The 22701-nt window shown below is 30.6% G+C and overlaps 1 protein-coding gene across 5 annotated transcripts in view; it reads left to right on the forward strand.

Moving 5' to 3' along the window:
- LOC143044455 (uncharacterized) overlaps positions 1-22457 on the forward strand; it is a 57030-nt gene extending 34573 nt beyond the window's left edge. Inside the window, exons 4-10 of one of the 5 annotated variants that reach the window (XM_076216485.1) lie at positions 2331-2414; positions 4723-4825; positions 8679-8732; positions 11163-11239; positions 15045-15147; positions 18600-18759; positions 19948-22457. In XM_076216485.1, the coding sequence (XP_076072600.1) occupies positions 2331-2414; positions 4723-4825; positions 8679-8732; positions 11163-11239; positions 15045-15147; positions 18600-18759; positions 19948-20754 (1388 nt within the window). In that variant the 3' untranslated portion in view covers positions 20755-22457. Of the gene's footprint in view, positions 1-2330; positions 2415-4722; positions 4826-8678; positions 8733-11162; positions 11240-12891; positions 12960-15044; positions 15148-18599; positions 18760-19947 lie in introns of all 5 variants that reach the window. The other 4 variants (XM_076216481.1, XM_076216482.1, XM_076216483.1 and 1 more) reach the window with 4 other exon arrangements.
- The last annotated feature ends 244 nt before the right edge of the window (positions 22458-22701 follow it).

Consider the following 22701-nt stretch of genomic DNA (forward strand, 5'->3'; position numbering starts at 1 on the left):
CAATTCTCATTTTTTTGTCATTTCCCGGGTCCCACTAGACCTCATTTCCTGTTTTCACGACACAATTATTTGACTTTCACGTGTCACGCTTACAAAAAATTGGCAATCCTGCGTCACACTTAGACCCCAATGAGACCCACCCAAATGTCTATGTTCTTTGTTTGCTGTCTCATTGACAATTAACCGGGCCATATTTAGATTGATTCAAATAGTTTGAAGCTTAGTACTTTGTGCAATTTGACATTGTGTATTTCTGATTTTTATTGATTAATAGAATTCTAATGAAGGTGTGGTCAGAATAATAAAAACCATGTTGAAAGTAAATATATGCCGTATTATGTGGTTATAAATACGCATACCTTAAAGGCTGAATACGTTACATCAAATTTTATCAGAAATAAATCAAAAGAATTCGACAAATAAGCAAGTCATTATTAGTAAACAAATTATGAGGAAGAAATTCAAATCATGTTTTTCGTGATTCAGAGTTGGGATGCAAACTTTCCATTTAACTCAGTTTAACTTAACTGAATTATTTCTGCACAAACAAACACCATCCTGTCTGTCAAGTTCAAATGAATCTTAATTATTTTAAGCCATATCAATCACCTTCAATTATTATTTTTTTTAAAGAAATTAAAACAATTCCTTCTTAATAAACCCTACCCATGTAAAGTATTTTGTAACTGTAAATTTCTTAAAACAAAACCTTTCAAAAATTTAAGCACTATAGTATGTGTAAAGTATTTTGAAACCAAGGGATTATTAAACTCTGGAATGATTTAAATAAATTCCTGTAATTGTTTATTTATAAGCATATTTATTTAGATTTATTAAATCGGTGATTAAGATTTTAAGCCGAACAGGTGACAAGTAACTTTTGGATTTGTAAAGGCCATGTTGATCAGGAATAATAATTTTGAAATTTTTTCTCTGAGGGCCGAAGGAAAATGGGTGCAATACAACAGATTATTACTAAATCAGTTATGAACATTACAAGAACCTTTAAAATCAAACAACAGAATAACACAGGAAATGGCAATAACACAAATGAAGACTTTGGAAGAAACAGAACTAAAATTGTGGAACACACTTGTTTTTTTGAAGTTCGTAAATTCATTTCAGGTATGCAATAACAATTTCATGAAAATTTATATATATAGCAATTGTTCATTTTGTCTGCTAGTATTTACAGATTTTCTTGAACAGTTAAAAAAATTGTATGTCAAAATAGCTATAAAGACCTCTTTAATACAAGGCACAAGCACCAAGAAGGTTAAAAGGCAATTACTTTTTACAACAGTGGGTTATCTCCCTTGAAATTTGTTGACTACTTTTGGGTGGTTATTTATAGGCTAACGTATTGGAGGTCCACTGCTATGTTAATTTACATATCAATTACAAATTTCCTGCAGACTCTACAGTGTAATTATCTTTCATTATTGAACAATGTGCATTTAATTTGTTGCACTAGTAACAATAGAAAATTTTTTGTGTGGCGATCCCTTTATATATGAAACTACCAAATAATGTCGACTTTTTTTGTATTGTAAAAGATACTTCTATTATTGTTATGTTAGTCAGTTGAAGTTATTTCATCTGTTATTGTTATGTAAGTCTGGGTTTCAAGCACTTAGATGTAAACACTATGTAAAGTTTCAGAATATGGGAACAATAGGGAGGAAATAAATGTCCAGTAATCCATTGTGTTCCTGATATGTAAATGAAGATAGCACTGATTGACCGTTTATCCATTAGAACAGACTCTTAAGAGATTAAGTTTGCTATTACTCAGATTGTTAATTAGTTTTTACGGAAGGAAAGTACATCAGTGCATTGCATTACAAGAAGGTAATCAGACTATGTAATGTCTGGTGGTGTATTGTTAGTAAATGAAGCACGGAGAAGACAACACCGTACACGTGCCCAGCAGATATTGGGTGTAAACCTGCTACAGCTTTGTGGTTTCAGGTTCTTGGGTGGCCTATTATTTCTTAATTTATTGTCTGCTTCTAAATGAACTTTTTTTTGCTGCACAATTCATTTTATATCAGATAGAGAATTAGTTTATTTGATTATTTTTTGGGCCTTTTTTTGCTTTAATCGATGATTTGTTTTATTATTTGTATTCTTTTCCTGTTTAAAAGGTTTCTTTCATAACAGTAACATTCGTATTTATTTACAAAGAAGATGTCCTTTTTCATTTGTAGATCCAGGATTTTCAAAAGATATTTGTCATCATATATTCTTTTTGCACTGCATGAAAATTATTTTATTTTTGTTGATGTTGTCTGCACTATGCTTATTTCTTTTATTTCATAACTGTACAGTCAAGAAAAAACCTAAAAAGCCTTCAAAGAATAAAAACCCTAAGAAAACTACAACACAAAAACCAGCCATTGAAATAAATGAAGGTAAGTGTAATTGTCATTAGAGTATTTCCTTTCGTGTTTTGTTTTATTTTGTGCACTTTATATGTTTTATTCCAAATTTATATTTGCAGTTGCATCAATCATTGTCAATATTACATCAAGATATATATATCTTAAGATTTCTTTGTTAAAACAGCGGAGTTAGCTGTCAATAGTCCATTTGCCAATTACTGATCTCAATCCATTATTTCACAGTTTTTAAACAAATTACTTCCCTTTGTCAGTTGTAGACTGGTTCTATTCTGGTGGCTTTTTTCCACACAAGGAATGTTGACACTGATAAACTGCATTTAAACCAACTTTTAGTGAAGATTTAATACTTATGATATCAAAAGTTATAGCTTAAAAACAAATTAAATGTAATCAAAAGATTTGAAAAACTTAAAAGTAACACACGTGACCCACAGATAAATTTGCTCTTTCAGGTGACTCTACATTGTCAATAAAAATATATGTTCCTCCTTAGAAAGGCTACTTAAAAGGGGATCTCTTGTTACAGAATCAATTTACAAGAATTGGCAAACAGACTATAATTATGTTTATAAACATTCGTAGTTGGCATTTTTTCTCCACAGGTTGGACCCAAACACCAAAATGGTAATACTGATTACCCTAAATTGGATATAAGTTACTGTGGGCATGAATGGGCGTTATATTTTAGGGGGAAATTTATCTTTAATGTGCCTGAAGTGATCACATATCTACTACTGAGGATTTCTGCAGATTTTATACATTATATATAATTCAGTCAACTTTAAGCAGCTTTGTTGCATGTTAACATGCAAATAAATTCACATAAAATACTAACATCATTTTCATTTTAATGATATTTCAAATTATTAGTCAAAAGTAATGTGAGTTTTTCTCCCATTTAAATTGTTTATTGTTATGAAATTACAAGGAAAATTAATTAAAAGGTGGAAATAAATAAAAAAAAAAGATAAAAATGGATATAACAGACCTAAAAGATTTAAAAATGATAAAAATATTTATAAAATACATAACTAAAAATAATATGAAAAATATTAAAAATATCTTAACCTGTTTATATTGGGTTTAAAAGAGTGAGACATGAAACCTTTAAAACATAACTTGTTTATCTTGGACTAAAAAGTGATACATAAATGTTAAACCTGAAAACTATTGAACCAGTGTTTGAATACCTATGCTGTGAATCAGTTTATGGTAACATGAGCAAGTTACGACTTTTATATGAACTTATTTTTAGTTTTCGATGATATAAAAATAAAAGTCTGTTGAATATTTTGCAGGCGGGGGTGTCATTTAGAATGCAGAGTACTATATGCTTCCGCCTACCCGAGTGTTAGTTTACATATTTAAACTATTCATTCAGTTTTATTGAATGTTGACTCAAGGTGAATTAATATGTCAAATTTACCTTCTTTAATAAATATAAAGATAAGCAGACACACATTTAATGGCTAGAAAAATTGAAATAAAGCATCTTTGTTTTGACTCTTTTATTTTACTATTGGGTGGGGGATTGACTTAAGGGCTAATTTATCATTATTTTTAAGTAATGACTAAAGTATGTTTCTTAATCATGTTTAAAAGGAAGACCATGTATCTCAATTTAGGAACATTGTTGGAATTTTAAATGGTGCTTATATTAATTTATTTATTGATAGGGCAGTGTGAAATTATGAGTCTTTAAATAACCAAAACTTGAAATTGTCAGACTTTCAAAATATTTATATACCAATAGCTGTTTCCTTTTGATTAATTTGCACAGAATTAGAACAAATGTCTGATGCACAAGTCTGATGCTAGGTGTCAAATTAAAATATGTCGTGTGGTCTCAAACATTCAAAAAAGTCCCTTAAATGTTTGATGAATGCTAGTTCACCATGAGTAAAGAAAAATTGTGAATAAACTCAGACTATCATTGATCTGTAATCAGCACAAAACTCTCTGCATACAAAAAGCTTAGATATAACTAAAGAAAATTACTGATAAGGGTCTCAACTCGGTACAGCCACATTATAGCATGGGGTTAAACTAGTTTTAGAGTGGTCTTCCAAAATTCTCCCTTTTCCCCAAGTATAGTTCAAGTTGTCTGTTGTTGCCAAGACGTGCAGCAATGATTGCAAAGTATCTGAAGTCTTATTATAAACTTAACAATTATTGAGTGCTTTACGACTGTTAAGTTATAGAGTATAATGTTTCTCAAAGCAAAAGTTATTTCAAAGTTATATTTAGCCGTAAGTTACAAAACTGTTGATCATATTGCTATCCAACACAAAAAAAAAGTGTTTTTTTTTTATTTCAGTAACACCTACATTATTTTATAAATGTCCACCGAAACATGATGGTAGATGTTTTAACGGAGGCACGTGTGAAATCATTGCAGATCTAGGGATACCAAGATGCCGGTAAGAGTACTTATACAAATATCGTAACAGTTTGATGATAAAAACTTTTTATAAGATATACAATTGATGATTTCTGTTTAGAATTAAAGTAGTCTGGATTAGAACTGATTAGACTATGTTGACAGATTTGTAAATGTTTTTGGATTTTTAAAAAAATATAATCTTAAAAATTCAGAAATTTTTAGGGAAAAAAAAAGAAAAAGTTTCATTGAGATTAAACTTTGGCTTTCATGAGAGCCAGTCATGATTCATTCATGCTGTTTCTATTTTTTAGGCTTCGTTTCAATTTGTGATTCCTAAATCTGTTAAGATATTTTGATATTCTGATGTGGCATCCCTGTCTTTCTGATAGTTTGATAATATAACCAATAATCACCTAATTACGACTGCTCCTCGTCTATTGATCACATTGTTGTGTCTGTGTAAGTGACAAAGCTAGCCAATAATAATAACCGAGACATATGCAGCTTTTATACCTTTATCAATAAAACTTTCATGCTTTCCTATCCATTACGATTTATCTACCCTTAAACCATTGCTATGTACAGCCAATTATTGCTTATCGTGCAAACTAATCCCGCTTTTGAGCATAAATGATTACATTTGGGTGATAAGTTCTGTATATCAGATGGTATATTATTTATTGACTGTATTAATTAAATTTATTAAACACTAGTTTTGTAGTCTGGGTCTGTTTATAATGCCAGTCTTATAAATTCTTAAGACAAAATAGGTAGATACTGGTAATGGTGTTTTGAGGTCAGAGCATTAAACATTGATATTTTATATTTGTATATTTTTAAGGGATTTTCCTAACTTTAGAGGACAATTTTAATGGCTACATGGCACACAATGTGGTTTTGTTGTTGGAATTTAGACATTTAAAAAAAACAGTAGAACTTTTCTGTTTTGTAGAATTTTCCTTACAATGTGTACAATTAAAACCGTATAACAGTTGGGAATTTGGTCAGATCATTGACAGCTTTGTGGTATCCAAATCAATATTGGTTACTTCATCTTACATTAAATTCAATTCTGCCTAATCAAATTTATCTGTGAATTTTTATGCATCGTTGTTTTGAACATACATCTTTATAGTCTATCATACTTTTGTGCACTTTTTATTCTAATCTCTTCCTAAATACTGACTCGGATCAATGAAACCTTGTAGCTTAAAGTTTTTTTTTGTCTTATTAAAGCCATAGTGCAATGTTTAATTCTAATTTTTGAATACAAACATTTTTTTGAGTTCCCTTAGTACAATGATAGTACTTGACAATATTTTCAACATGGGACATAACTCCTCCTAAACCACTTACAGTTACTGCATTTCAATGATTTTTAACTGGATTTTTGTGACAAAAATGTCGGTTTTTGATTTGGGGATGTACGGCGGGCGGGCGGTCGGTCGGGTGGGCGGGCGGGCGTCACTCAAATGTTGTCCGTGCATTAACTCATGAACCGTTCAACCAAAGCTTTTAACATTTTAATATGTTGTTACTGACAACTAAATGAAGGTCAAGTTCAATAATGGCGATTTTGACTTTTACCGTTCAGGAGTTATGGTTCTTGAAAGATTAAAAAATGGAGTTTCCAGTCGTGTCCGTGCATTTACACATGAACTGTTATATCTAAGCTTCCCAAATTTTAATATGTTGTTACTGATGACAAAATGGAGGTCAAGTTCAATAATGGCGATTTTGACTTTTACCGTTCAGGAGTTATGGTTCTTGAAAGATTGAAAAATGGAGTTTCCAGTCGTGTCCGTGCATTTACGTATGAACTGTTCTACCTAAGCTTCCCAAATTTTAATATGTTGTTACTGATGACAAAATGGAGGTCAAGTTCAATAATGACGATTTTGACTTTTACCGTTCAGGAGTTAAGGTTCTTGAAAGATTGAAAAATGGTGTTTCCAGTCGTGTCTGTGCATTTACACATGAACTGTTTTACCAAAGCTTCCCAAATTTTAATATGTTGTTACTGATGACAAAATAGAGGTCAGGTTCAATAATGACGAGTTTGACTTTTACCGTTCAGGAGTTATGGTTCTTGAAAGATTGAAAAATGGTGTTTCCAGTCGTGTCCGTGCATTTTCTCATGAATCATTCAACCAAAGCTTTTGAAATTTTTAATGTTGTTACTGATGGCAAATTAGAGTTCAAGTTCAATAATGATTATTTTGACTTTTACCGTTCAGGAGTTATGGTTCTTGAAAGATTGTGAAATGGCGTTTCTATTCACGTTGTTGCATTTACTCATGAACCATTCAATCTAAGCTTTTCAAATTTTAAGATGTTGATACTGATGACAAAATGGAGGTCAAATTTGATATTGACGATTTTCACTTTCACCATTCATCAGTAATGGTTCTTGTGATATTGCCAGGACACAAATAAATATTAATAAATCCAGTTTGCTGCCGTTGTGACAGCCTCTTGTTCTCATATACTCTTTCTTACATATTATTATATCCCCTATTTGTTTGCAGACAGTACATTGAACTATAATTGCTGATATCCACCTGATTTGAACTCTGGTGGACATAGTTGTTTCATTGGTTATTATTCATACCATCTCCTAATGTTTATATTGTTTCAGTCATAGATGAATTTAAAACTGTATGAACATAATCTATCTCCTCAAAGACAAAAGTACTTCTATAGTTCATTCTTTAATTGCTAATGTACGGTTTAGAGATCATCATCTTGTGGTAAGAGTGGGTTTTTGAAAAAAGTTTAAATCGGTAATAACTGTCTTTATAACAGTTCGTACTTCAAAACTTATAAAATCTGAGTTTGTTGTTTGTCATGAAAGGGAGTGAAAATAGAATTGAACAGAGGACTTTGATTAAAACTTGTATTAGGTACAGCTGATCTAAATTAATTATCCTTAAAGTCAGTGCATCTACCCACAGAAAGCTTCAAAGTTTTAGAAGAGAAAATCCCCCAAAGATGTTTTTGACAGGAAACTGTAGATTTCTTCACAATTTTAATTAAATCAAAAGCATTATTAGTAAAAAGGCCTTATAGATAGTTATACAAGATATTGATCACAATCTTCTTCTTATCAAACCCCCATTATCATCATGCTGTTAATCATTTCTGTAACACTCTGTTTACTTTTCAACGTTTTCAACAAATTGGCCAATTTTCTTGGCTCTGATAGAGTTAATATATCAATACCACTAAGTTATTGGGTATAGTCTTATTGATCTTTGTATCGTATAAAACAGATGCTGTCTACAACCCCTTTATTATTGGAATCGGTCCAGGATATTCGGTTTACAGTAAAATCCTCTCTGGCGGGGATTCTGTAAATGTCTTTTAGTAAGTCAATAATATTTTGTATTTGAAGAAGTTATGGAATGTTTCCGTCACCTGTCAGACTCACAATAGCAATTCTGAAGCGTTAATTCAATAATGGGAGAGGTCGGGATCTGTAATAAGAATACCAGTTTTCTTATTTGTCCATCAGAGGGATATTATATTGTTAGGCAGACGCATTAAGAAGGTTTCTATGATGTAACCACTTTCAAGATCAGACAAATTTTCTTGGAAAGTGAAAATTCTGTCTTTTTGTTTTCTGTTACTCACTCATCACATGTCAGCAGTACTAAAGGTTACAAGTAATGAAATGTAGTCTCAAAATTTTACACAATTGAATTGACTCACACTTACAGATTTTCCTCACCCAAAAAACAAGCAAATCCACCCCCCCCCCCCCCAAAAAAAAAAAAAGAAAACAAACAAACAAAAATGAAAGAAAGTGATTTTTAAGGGCAATTCAGAGGCAAAATGATAAAGATATTTTACTGAAGAAGTTGTTCATTTTTTTCATTGCTTGCTATCAGGAATTCTATCGAAAGAGGAGATTCGTTAGAAAATATAACTAAAAACTGTTGCGTGTACATGTAAGATAATTCATCGTATTGCATGATCATTGTCTATTTGTATAAACAGGATTGTATATTTTATTTTTTTGTGTCTCCCTACACATTCAAGACTGTCATACCAGACAAGATTATTTCTTTCATTCTACCTATCTCTTATAAGTTATATATAGGTATACACTTTTTAAAATAAAATGTTCCGAAGAAAAACCTATCCTGGTTTAAACTTTTTTGAATAATTCATGAACAGAAGACTGCATATGTAAGCAGTCCTGTACCCAGAGGGGGAACAGGGTAGGTGTATTAAACTCTCCCTTTTAAAACCTTTCAGAATAATTTATAAAACGCCAGAATATCTCATACATTGGGTGCCTGTAGCCAAGAGGAGGATATAGTGGGTGTAAAACTCCTCCGTTTACATATCCATTTATGATTATACATCAATAAAACCATATATAGTAAGCCTTGGGTAAATGTAATGAAACAAAATTATGAACATAGATTGGGAATTTATTTTAATTCATGATGGTGGGAGTGATCCTATCATGCATGCTAATTTTAAAGTGTTGAATTCTGATAAAAACCACAGGAACATTAAAAAGTTTCAATAGACACCAATGATATATGGAACAAACTTGACAAATAATGCAAGATATGTCTGTTACTCCATACTGTTACCAATATAAGTTCCCTTTTTTATGTTTTTAAAAGTTGCTATGCCTTGATACTTAACATTTTATCTATTTCAATTATTTAAAAATAAAGTCACATTTTGCCTATAAAGCCATGAAATCGTTGAAAAAGAATAAGATATTGATAAACCCTAAAGCATGCATCTTTATATTATTTAAATGGTTTCAGTTTAAATTTCAGAAATAAGTTTTGTTGTAAATTTTCAGACCAAATTTTGTAAAAAAATTTATACTTGCATGTGATATTTTTGAAGATATATTTATATCTTATTTGAAAAAAATTACCGTCATTACTGTTGTGATTTACTGCATTATCAGTTATTTTTTTTTTAATTTACTGTATAATCAATATGAATATAAGATAAGAAACAGGTGGTGAGACAGCAAGCCATAAATAAAGGCATAAAAAGGTACTTTGAGAGGTCAACAATCTCATATGGTCTCTTTTGTCAATCTCTGTGCAGTTCTTGACATGATTCTTATAGTTAGAGAGATACAAATGTATAAAGATGAAATTAGTTTATATCTCTGCAAATTTACCATCAAACCATCAATAAACCCCCTTGTTATGACGATCAATGCACACCCCCCCCCCCCCCTTTATGGCTGGATCCCCTCTGAAAAAAACAGATTGTCTTGATGGATTGACCTCTAAATATGTATAACTAGATGAAATTTTGTGTTTAGATTGCTGTCTTTTTTATGCTAACTCATTTTATTCTTAACAGAAGGGAAACCTATTTATCATATTCTAACTAGTGCTAAGAAGTTATATCTTATCATGCTGCTATTGGGAGGCAAACATCATATAATTTTAGATAATTTAAGATATATAGGGTAACTGTGTCCTCTAAATAGTTCAAAGATAGGAATTTGATTTAGTGGTTATTTTTTCATTATTTTCATTTTTTTTAAGAACTTTATCTAAAAACATTTATGGAAAAAAGTGTTAATGTAGTATTCTAATCATAATGAAAATCAAATTGTAGTACTTAAAATCAGAAAGGAAGACATAAGTTTTAAGAAAATGTAGACTGTACTTAAAATGATTATATAATGATTTCATACATAATGTCATTGTACATTTAAAACAGTTTGAAAGAAGACTTTTAATATAATCTATTTGATATATTGCTAACTTCCACTTTTTAGGGCACTTTGGAGTTTCACATATTGTCTCCCCTTTCCATTGCTGAAGACTGCATGTTGACCATTGTTGTCTTTTGGGTTTTCTATGTTGTTCTATTGCTGTCTCATTGATATTCACCCAGTATCTCCTTTCATCCATATGATTTATTGAAATTAAGTCATCTTGGAATAGAATATGGTGAAAATGTTTTAACGTCTTACCCCAAAAAGTTATACTGATTATTATAGATGTTTATACTCACAACAAAATCATTAAATAATGCAAAGATCAGGGTAACAAAATCTGCAAAAACCCTTACAATGAAGCATAATATGGATTCTTTTTTTTTTTTTTTTTTATATAAACCAATTTTCTAGGATTGAGGAAAAGTAGTTTTTTCTTTACAAATATTTGATTTTGTGGTGTAAACAATTAAGTCTATAGATAATGTGTACTTCTAAGAAAGTAAATTTGTGATTAACATTTATGAAATCCACAAAAACTGAATCCACATAATATGCATCCATCCTTATGTAACAAAAAACAACAACATTAGTACCATATTTGTTTGTGATTTTACAAGTTGAAGAATGTTATTTCTATGATTTTGCCACTGGTTTTTAGCTGCCCGGATACGCACACAGGTGAGAGATGCGAGCAGAGGAGACTACCAAAGAACATTCCAGCTATAGAGGACTGGGGTAGGATACCCTACAGTTTTAGCATTCAAGTTCACCCTGTTGCTATGGTTTTCTTTAGCATGGCATGCATTATTTTCAAAATTGTTCATGTTTTTTTTTAATTTATATTTTGTGATAGGATGATGTCTATATTATTTAAGTGGTTTAAAGTGATTGCAGAATTAATCAACTCATTTAAATATATCTTTTTTTTTACAAATTTTAATACATATGATGAAAATTGTTATTCCAGTTTAGTGTTATCATTTTAAAAATTTTTAAAATGTATAAAAGGAATAATCGAGAACCAATTTTATAATTTTGAAATGCTGTCATATAACCAAAATTAACCTTGCCTGTTAAATCAAATTTTCATATGCAGTTTGCATGAAAATACAAATTAAAAGCATGAAAAAGTATAAAATTTCCCAATACTAATAATTCAAGCTAGATTGACAGAGTTAGGATTTGAAATTTTGTATGCATTTTACCTCATAAAATTGTTTGAATGACTGCATTAGCATGAAATTTTATGAAAATTTAATGGACAAATAAATTGACTGAATGTGAAACTGAAGAAGATCATAAAATTGTTTTATTTTATGGAAAATACATTTAGACATATTGAATTAAACTGTAATGTCATAAAACCAGCAATGATAGTTAGTTGAAAAATATGCATAATGAATATACTGTTGAAATTTATATAAAAAAAAAAAACGTGTGTGAAATATATCAATGTAATAAAGTAAACAGTTAAAACTACTATGTCCTTATTTCTCTAAGTCAGTCTTGATTTGAAAGACAACTTCATTTATCTTGATTTAAGAGACCAGTTTATTTTCGTGATTTAGGAGACCAGTTTATATCTCAATTTAAGAGACCAGTTTATTTTCGTGATTTAGGAGACCAGTTTATATCTCAATTTAAGAGACCTGTTATTTTTAGATAATTAGTCCCAGGAAGATAACTTCTAAAATATAGACTGTGGTAATTAAGTTCTTTAATAGAAATTTAACATGCATGTTTTGTTAAGTTGAACTAAAACAATAGCTAATGAACTTGAATGCAGATAAGCGCCGACTGGAAAGCTTACAGACAGAGGACCACTATAATATCCCAGCACCTATCACATAATACCAATTCTAAAATATTTGGATGTAGTTCAAGATTTCTAGAAAAGAAAAAAAATGGATGGATTTCAAGATTTCTAAAAGAGAAAAAAAAAAATTTGGATGGAGTTCAAGATTTCTAAAAAGGAAAAGATTTTTGAATATTTTTTAAATAAATCTATTTATTAACAGAAAGAAAAATTAGAACAAAGCCAAATGAAAGTTTTCTTTAGTGGACAGGTATTTTATATCTAAATTTGTAGAATTGGTATTAATAATTATATTGCTTATGTTTGCATATTACTCTAGCCAGATGTCTGCACTGTATTAATGCACTTTTGTTATGAAGTTCAGGAATATGAATGGTGTTTGTTGCACTTTGGGTTGAAAAGTTTCAGACCAAATTGTTTTGAAAAAAGAAAAAAATTGTGAAAATTGTGGAAGAAAGAAAAAAGGAACACAGCCATAATTTCTGGACTTAATAATAAAACATTTTCTCATTCTTCTTGATTTTAATTGGTTTTTATTTAATATCTGAACTTTTTATCTCCCACCTGATAGGTGTCCCGCCACGCACCAAGGGGACCGATGCGAGTACAGGAAATTGATTTTTGGCAAAGTAGCATCCAGTAGGTATATTATACATATGGCAAGGTTTTAATTAAACAGGGATCATAAATTAGACAAATCTTATAAATTTTAGATTAAATTTAACTTTGAAATTAAAGAGATGGAATATCACATTTCAATTTTTATGTCTTCCCGACATAAATGTGTGTGGAGACGCATTGACTTCTCCTGTCTGTCTGTCAGTGAAGGATCTATAGACCTCATTCTACATGTAGTTGTGCACCATTTGTTTTTTTTCTTTTTTATTACTAGAACATGTTTGGGGTTTCCCATGGCAAAACATGAACTTTGACAATTTTATATTTGGGGAAGGTTGTCAATAAAAATCTTTTAATTTTGTTAGGATTAGTAAAATAGACTAAATTACTTCAAGTAGTAGTAGACCTCCAATTTTAAATTGATACAAGATTTAATTTTGCGACTTTTTTCCTTTTCTAAGTTTTTCAATGACTAATCTTTTCTAGAGTATATTGGGATGGACTTAAACTTAGATTTAATTCATAACATGTGCAGTTGTGCATTTTTAGATTTTTTCAAAGGTCAGTTAATTTCAAGAGCAAGAGGAAACAGACAAATCATGTTCTTGTGTCAAAAGAGAAGTTTTAATTAAAAAAGCGTGCAATCTATGCAGGAATATAATTGATTAATCTAATTTAACTTCTAAATTAGAAACTGAATTTGAGGTTGAAAAAAATTCCATAAACATTGTTTAAACTTAGGTGGGCAACAGCACAGGACAATCTTTATCAAATACAACTTTCATCGACACATATATATAAAGGGAAATTTAAAAAAAAGCAAATTCAAGGGATAAGAAAAGAGAATTTACACTACAGTATTAAATTTGGTACACGTTGGATTCAGTCTAATTAAGGCAGGTGAAAACTTTTGTTGGCAAGCTTTTACTCCCAAACACCTTTCCTAATAATTTAGATTTAGGATTTAATAAGTTAAAATTTGGTTGAGTAGATGTTAAAATGAAATGAATTAAGTTGATATAAAACTCATTCATCCTGTTAAAGCCAATGTGATAGGAATTTCAGTGTTCTTTGTCAAAGTATTTAAGGTATAATTTGATAATTTAATAGTTTGTAGTTACCGTTATCAAAGATGGTTCGTTGTCATCAACACTATACTACAGAAGGTGAAATCATTGATATTAAATTAATATCTTATTATATCTGTATATATAATCAGAAACCTCTCTCATATATATATATAACTTTTGTTTCCATAGAAACTTTTCAACTTTTACCAATATCTTGTGTTAAAGTGGTACACTGGAGATTTGAAGGGACATTTATGGTTCAAATATTTTTCAATTTCTATACATCTTTTTGTAATCTGTGTGAGCTATGAATATCATCTTTATGTTGTTGGTGTATACATATTGTGTTGAATACGTTGTATCACTTTATAACAGACTGCACAGAAAACCAGGTGTAGGAAAAGTTGAAATGTTAAACATTGCTTTGATTTAGCAGCGCTTGTGTGCAAAAATTAGATTGAATGAAATTTATTAAGCACATTAAAAAGATTAGTATGAAAAAATATGTGTAAATGTAGATCATACCTGTCAGAAAATTGTACATAAAGAAAACGATAAAATCAGTGACTGATAAGTTTTGTTAATTCTCAAAATTTTGAAACTTTGATGATTATAAAATATAATTAAAATAAAAAATGAACGGAGAAAGAATAAAGTTCTTCTGATCTTGTACATATTATAGAAACTCTTGAAGTGTAATTCTGACATATGAAATTTATTCAAATTTTCAGATAATGAATTAGACAGTATATTTATAATTATAATGAAAAAAACATTAGAGATCAGAGATAGAGGACCTGTTTGAAAAAACAAGCATTGGACATTATCTAAAACAAAAAAAAAACCCAACTATTACAGTAATGTTAGATAATAAAATAAAACATGTTATTGTGATATTTGGATTTGATAAAAAATAAGTCAAAATATTGAGTGTTTTTTTTTAAATATATAAAATGCTTTGTATAGAATTATTTAAAAAAATAATACTGGAAATTGATCTTGAAAAGAGAGTACAATGTATTAATTTCTTTTTCAGACCAGAAAGCCTTGGAGAACGATCGCAGATTAACTATAATTGGTATTGTTATTGGTATCTTAGTCTTTGTTTGTATCTGCATCGCTTCATATCTACTTGCCAAGTAAGTACTGGTTTATTATATACACAGGGGTCAAGAGGGTGAGGGGTTATATACACAGGGGTCATGTGGGTGAGGGTTCAAGACCATTAGGTGTTATTGGTATCTTAGTCTTTGTTTGTATCTGCATCGCTTCATATCTACTTGCCAAGTAAGTACTGGTATATTATATACAATGGGGTCAAGGCCAGGGTGGGTGTTCAAGGACATTAGGTGTTATTGGTATCTTAGTCTTTGTTTGTATCTGCATTCGCTTCAAATCTACTTGCCAAGTAAGTACTGGTATATTATATACAATGGGGTCAAGGCCAGGGTGGGGGTTCAAGGACATTAGGTGTTATTGGTATCTTAGTCTTTGTTTGTATCTGCATCGCTTCAAATCTACTTGCCAAGTAAGTACTGGTATATTATATACAATGGGGTCAAGGCCAGGGTGGGGGTTCAAGGACATTATGTGTTATTGGTATCTTAGTCTTTGTTTGTATCTGCATCGCTTCAAATCTACTTGCCAAGTAAGTACTGGTATATTATATACAATGGGGTCAAGGCCAGGGTGGGGGTTCAAGGACATTAGGTGTTATTGGTATCTTAGTCTTTGTATCTGCATCGCTTCATATCTACTTGCCAAGTTAGTACTGGTATATTATATACAATGGGGTCAAGGCCAGGGTGGGGGTTCAAGGACATTATGTGTTATTGGTATCTTAGTCTTTGTTTGTATATGCATCGCTTCATATCTACTTGCCAAGTAAGTATGAGTATATTATAAACACAGGGGTCAATGGAGTGGGATTAGAAGACATAAGATTTCACGTAAGAAATTTAGAGATATTGTAGATCTGTATAGACAATCATTTTGTATCAAGTATTTTGAGGTTGAGATGCATTTTTTTGTCATTTGGTTACAGTCTCTGACATATCTAGCATCTACTAATGAGCAAAGCAATAAGTCCAAAACATTTACTATATATATATATATATATGAAGACAAATAAAAAGTCTTTGAAAAAATAGAGACAGAAAATCTTCTTCAAGGAACCCATTATAATGCTTTAGGAAATAAGTATTATCTCCTGTTGTCTACACTAAGTCACTATGTTTCTAGAGGGGTATAGTAGATTTTCAGATAATAGGGATACATATGAGATAGCATATAATTGTACAGGGTCTAAAATAAAGAGAGACATTAAATGCAGAGAGTGACCAAGTACATTAGAAATTATAAACACTGTAAAGAGTCCTTTATTCAGAGAAAAATGCATTTTTAATACTAATGGTCCGAGACCACAATTGTCGTCCCTTGATTTTCGTTGTTCACGAATATAGTCCCTAGTGTTGACAGTGGGTTACTTGCCAATGTTTTTTTATACCCCTTTCAAATTTATTTCTCCATGTTTTATGCCTCAAATTGCAAGTAGGGGGTGAAATTACATTGTAAAAATATTTGGGTCCAGAATTGTAAAGGAAAGTAGTGATTTGGTCCAGCTGAAAAAGGTTAAAAATTAGCACTTCGGAAGCTGTCAAAAGATTTCAAGACGCCCTAGACATAAAATTGTCCATATTTTGAGTTAGAACCTATGAATTTTTCTATAATTTTGATATAATTTGTCCCAAAAGTAGTACAACACACTGTAAAAATTTAATTGAGAAAGCGCAGGTGGAATTTTTAAAATTTTCATTTATGTTCTAAAAGAAATGCACTACGAAATAATTGTGGTCTCAGACCTAATGGACATAAAATATTCATTGCCCTCTTTATTTGACCTTTTTATGTCATTGTAGAACATAAGAATGTTAAATGGCTTTTAATGAAGTCTCATTAAATGTTGAATCTCCATTTTCAGCCAGAAAAGTCAAATTGTTTAAGAAAAATAATGTATGGTTAACCTACATGATTTTACATATTGTGAAATCTTATGCTATATAAATTTAATTTTCCAGACAGCTATAGGGCATATCTGTAAATATACAGATTCTTTTGAATCTATAAACATTTATCTGAAGTTTTAATGTCAGAATGTAGGATTTCTCTATGAATGGTAGGTGTGTGTTAGTATCTAAGATTATCTTAGTTATGGTGTACTGAAAATGAGCTCTGGATTTTTCAAAGGCTTTTTTTTATATAAAACATTTGACTCTTTCTGGTTTAAATCAGAAATTTATGGGGATGCCCACCCTAGAAAATTGGGGTTTCTTTCAAATTTCATTGATATTAAAACCTGGAGAAGTCAGATCAATGGATCTTTCAATGGTAACCTCTTTTGGATATTTCAGCATGTAAAACATGAAGAAATTTGTCTTTTTTCGTAAAAAAAAAAATAGAAAAAAAAAAAGAATTTTGTAGGGCACCATTTTCTCTGACTTGAATGAATTTGTTTTACAATAGGACAGTTTGTATAAATGAATATCATAGAATTATGCCTTTTAAAATTGATGTTCAATGTCAGCTTGATTTTGTTGTTCATTCATTTAATATAAAGACCTTCTATGAACAATTAAGTTGAAAAAGGACAATAAACGAAAGTAATACTTTATATATTTCCTACTTCCAAAGACCTGATCTTGATCAACCATTATCAGTAACACTTAGAGCAGAATATTTAAAATCCAGGGCAGTATAAAATATGAATATATGAGGAGCTAATTATTACCAATAGGGAATAAAAATGACTTATATTTGATACATGGCTATTAAATAACAGTATTTCTCAGAAATGTTGTCATATTCAGTACACTAAATAGGGATTAACACATATTTACTAAACTTTAAACTTTTGTTTAAAATATTATATCTTAATTTACTACATCCTTATGGTATATGATTTTTTTTTCATAAATATAAAAGTTTTCCTAATCCAATTGAATTGGGAATTGATACAGTTTTATATAGTAATAGTTTTTCATGTTGTATTTTAGGAGAAGAAGGAATAGATTCTTCTGAAGGCAGGCGGAAAAGAGGGTAGTAATAGTTTTATGTTGTATTTTAGGAGAAGAAGAAATAGATTCTTTCAAAGGCAGGCGGAAAAGAGGCTTATAGTTTTATATAGTAATATTTGTCATGTTGTATTTTAGGAGAGGAAGAAATAGATTCTTCCGAAGGCAGGCGGAAAAGAGGCTTATAGTTTTATATAGTAATATTTGTCATGCTGTATTTTAGGAGAAGAAGAAATAGATTCTTCCGAAGGCAGGCGGAAAAGAGGGTAGTAATAGTTTTATGTTGTATTTTAGGAGAAGAAGAAATAGATTCTTCTGAAGGCAGGCGGAAAAGAGGGTAGTAATAGTTTTATGTTGTATTTTAGGAGAAGAAGAAATAGATTCTTCCGAAGGCAGGCGGAAAAGAGGGTAGTAATAGTTTTATGTTGTATTTTAGGAGAAGAAGAAATAGATTCTTTCAAAGGCAGGCGGAAAAGAGGCTTATAGTTTTATATAGTAATATTTGTCATGTTGTATTTTAGGAGAAGAAGAAATAGATTCTTCCGAAGGCAGGCGGAAAAGAGGCAGCAAAATAATCCAACTAAAAACATTCCACCTTCGTACAGCAAACTACCTAGTCTAGATGAAGTCTCAGAGATTTCAAAGTTCAAACTGTATGAACGTGTTACCATGAATCACAGGGTGAGATTATGTACTTATATGTTTTGGAGTTTAGTATGATGTCCATTTTCACTGAACTAGTACACATTTTTGTAAAGGGGTCAGCTGAAGTGCACCTCGTGGTGTGGGATTTTCTTGTGTGTTGTTCAAGACCCAATGGTGGCCGTCCGCTGTTTTCTGTTCTTTGACACATTCCCCATTTCCATTCTCAATTTTATGTTGATTGCATGGGTATGAAAACTACTATGTTGCAAAAATTGGAAAAATTTAGGGTAGAACCACAACAGGACTGTACTTAAATAGAATGTTAAGGACAAAGTAAAACTTAATCAAACAGGTACAAAAAGCTGAAAAGGCTACAATTGGTCACAAAATAATTGTCGTTTGAAGTTTGCCTCTCCAGTAATTCAAGTCTTCTCTCTTTGAAACTATTGCTGAAGAGGGGTTTCTTCTTGGCTGTTTGTAACACATAAATACTCTGACATGATAGGTTGGAATTAAGATTGTAGAGAGATTTAACACATAAATACTCTGACATGATAGGTTGGAATTAAGATTGTAGAGAGATTTAACACATAAATACTCTGACATGATAGGTTGGAATTAAGATTGTAGAGAGATTTAACACATAAATACTCTGACATGATAGGTTGGAATTAAGATTGTAGAGAGAGAAAAAAATCCTTGCTCAAGAATATTTACAACAATGCTCTTTAATAGTTCCATAGAAGGCCATGCCAAATCTACCATACCCAGTTTTTCAGTGGCCATTCAAATTGTCTCCCTTCATCTTAGATGTCCAACTTTGCAGAGTTTTCCTATTGGATTTATTGTCAATTTGATGTCATCTTGAACATGCAGAATATTTGACACTAGACATTGAACAAATCACAGTCATCCAATACATTATTGCTAATTATAGACCTATGTGTTGGTACCATACAATGATTATCAAAGTTATGAGGTTGAATGCCACTTTCTTCTCTCTTTTATTGATAGAGCAAGAAAGTGTACCTAGAAAAATAACTATTGTCTGTATTTATTTAACCTAAATGAAGATTGAATAAAATTGATGATACAATGTACCTGGCATGACTAGATTAAAAAGAAAGTACACTTATGCTGTATTATTTTAATTGTTTCTATAAAACCCAATATTTAGAATACACCACCACAATATCAGGTTTGAAATATTGATTTATTTTCTAGGAGACACAGACTGATGAAACAAGTTTTGTGACTCCCAACCCACATACAAACTTGAATCTGTATTTGAACCCAATGGAGAATGAGGATTTTCTAAGGAACGCAGGTCCAAGACGTAATTCTCGTTCAAGGTTGTCAGGTATTTCAGATGGTAGGAGAAGTCAGCCAATCACTGGTTCTGAAAACCATGAAAATCGGAATAGTTCTAATAATAATATGACAAGCATTGAACCAGTTATAAAAAATGAGAAGGAATTAATGGCATATAAAAAACCAAAGGTCCCTAAATTTAGTGAAGGCGATTTAAGTAGTGATGAAGAACAAATTAAAAATTCATTGCCATCCCTTCACATTAGTGAGGAGGACCAATCAAGTGCACCTTTAGTGAGGAAGTCTAACCAATCAAGTGTTCCTTCTATGGAGTTATCTCCAGACTCTTCTCCCAAAAGAGATAGTCCGGTGGGAGTACACAATCCTGTGGTTGTTTATACTCCGACCAGTAACAGTGAAGATAACTCTGAAATCTCTTCATCAAGTGAGTGTTCATCATGGAGTAAAGAGGAACTCAGACATTTGAATAAAAGTAGAAATTCAGAATCTAACATTCATAATGATAGTAATTATTCATGGAATGAAAGAGGTTCACCTGAACTGGTCAGAAAGACAAATCGCCGTAGAAGTTCAAATGATTTAAGAAAGAATTCAATTACTAATCAGAATGAAATGTATTCTCATTTAGCCACCAGTGGTGCCAATTTTCACATCTATGATCTACGCGATGACGACATACCTAATTCAATACCAGTGTGATTCTTGGACATTTTCATTTTCGTAGGGCACAACAAAACAACAGTATTTAAATATTCTTTAATTCCAAGCAATGTATCAAAAAATCATTAAGACATATAGTACTTAAGCATGTTTAGTAATACTATTATTATGGCCAATTATATCAGGGTTATGATTTCATTTGTACATTTCATTTATTATACTTTGATATTTTTAAGTTGATTACTTCAATGTTTCCAGTATACTTTGTAAAATATTAATAAATTAAGTTTTAAATTTGTGAGAAAAAAGAAAAAAAAATTGGGGGTGGGTGGGTGGTTGGGGGATAAAATATTAACTTATTTTGGTAGAAGAATTGTGTTTAGATATAAACCTACAAAAATTACCCCAAAAAAATGAAAATTTCTTATCTTTTGTACATAGCAGTGTTTTGTATGAAAATCCCAGGCGCGGATCCAGAGGGGGGGTTCCGGGGGTTGGAACCCCCCCTTTTTTTTGGACGATCAATGCATTTGAATGGGGACATGTAGTTGGAACCCCCCTTTGTCCTGGGTTAGGAACCCCCCCTTTTTAAAATGGCTGGATCCGCCCCTGAATCCCATTTCACTATCTAAGTACCTAACTATTCTAAAAAATATTTGATAAGGTAACAGCAGAAACTCATAATTATTTGTTGGTCAGTCATAACATTTTCTTTGATAAAAGAAAACTGCAAATGAATTTGAGTGATGTAAGAGTGGAGAGTATAAGGAAATCAACATTTAGGGACCAAATATTTGTTTTAGTATTTCATTGTTATTATGATTAACAATATAGAATGATTTTCTTTCAAGTATATTAATGAATGACTTAAGATTTTTTAAAACAAAAAAATGATTGTTCTTTTTAATAAGTTTATGTTTGCTTTTTTCCTACCTATATTAATCATAGAAAGTGTTCATTTAAAAATACATACAGGGTTCATTCATTATCGTAATTATATCTGGCAGTTACTAAGCCAAACCAATTTAATATTAATTTCAAAAACCAATTGTTGAGTCAAAATTTATGTAATTGATAAAACTTTTCTTCTGAATCACCTACATTTTTTAAGATATGAATAAGTGTCACTAAGTTACTTGTATTAATAGAAAATTACACAGAACGAGTGCTCTTCTTATTTTTGAAATAAGCCTTTGCCCCGTCTTGATGCTAAATGATTTTTGGATAATAAAAAGTGACCCTTCAATCGTGTCCATCTGTAATAAAAAAACTGAAAATTTTTTAATATATTGCTTTGATTTGATCTGATTATCATAATCTGCAACATATCTTGAAGTAGTCTACAAATTCTTTCCAATCATGACAGGATTATATATATCACTGACCAATGGTCAAACATAGTCACTTTAAATTTTGTTCTTTATATTAATTTTAAGTTATTCCCCCTTGAAAGCCATACTTTATTTTATTTTTCAAACTATGTTAGTGGATATCAATTGTTATCGTGTTTGTTTCTTTAAGATTATTGTGTTTTTATTGTAATAAAAATAAAGCTGAACAAATACACTGTACTTGTATACTTGCAATATGTGTTTGCTTGTTAGTTATCAAAGTACCGGTAATATATTTACATGCAATGTGACATTTGTATAACATTTAAATATCACATATTTTTTCTTTGCGAAACACTTTAGAAATTATAACTGTACTATAGTGACTTTTATTAGAAAATATTGTCCATTTTATTGAATGGATATTTTAAGGAACTTTTAGTCTTAAAAAAAGCACCATTTATGTAATCTACATGCAATTTTAAAAGTACATTTGCTAAGGTATTCAACAAAAGCATTTTCATTGATCTTAAAGGAGATAATATACTTGATCTTCCAGAAATCCATCAAAATCTCATTAATTTTAACATGAAATATTATATTATTTCATTTTTTCATTAAAATTTTGTGAGCATGACTTTTTCTAAAAGAATTC

The sequence above is a fragment of the Mytilus galloprovincialis genome, chromosome 9 (assembly GCF_965363235.1).
Source record: "Mytilus galloprovincialis chromosome 9, xbMytGall1.hap1.1, whole genome shotgun sequence".
Lineage (NCBI taxonomy): Eukaryota > Metazoa > Mollusca > Bivalvia > Mytilida > Mytilidae > Mytilus > Mytilus galloprovincialis.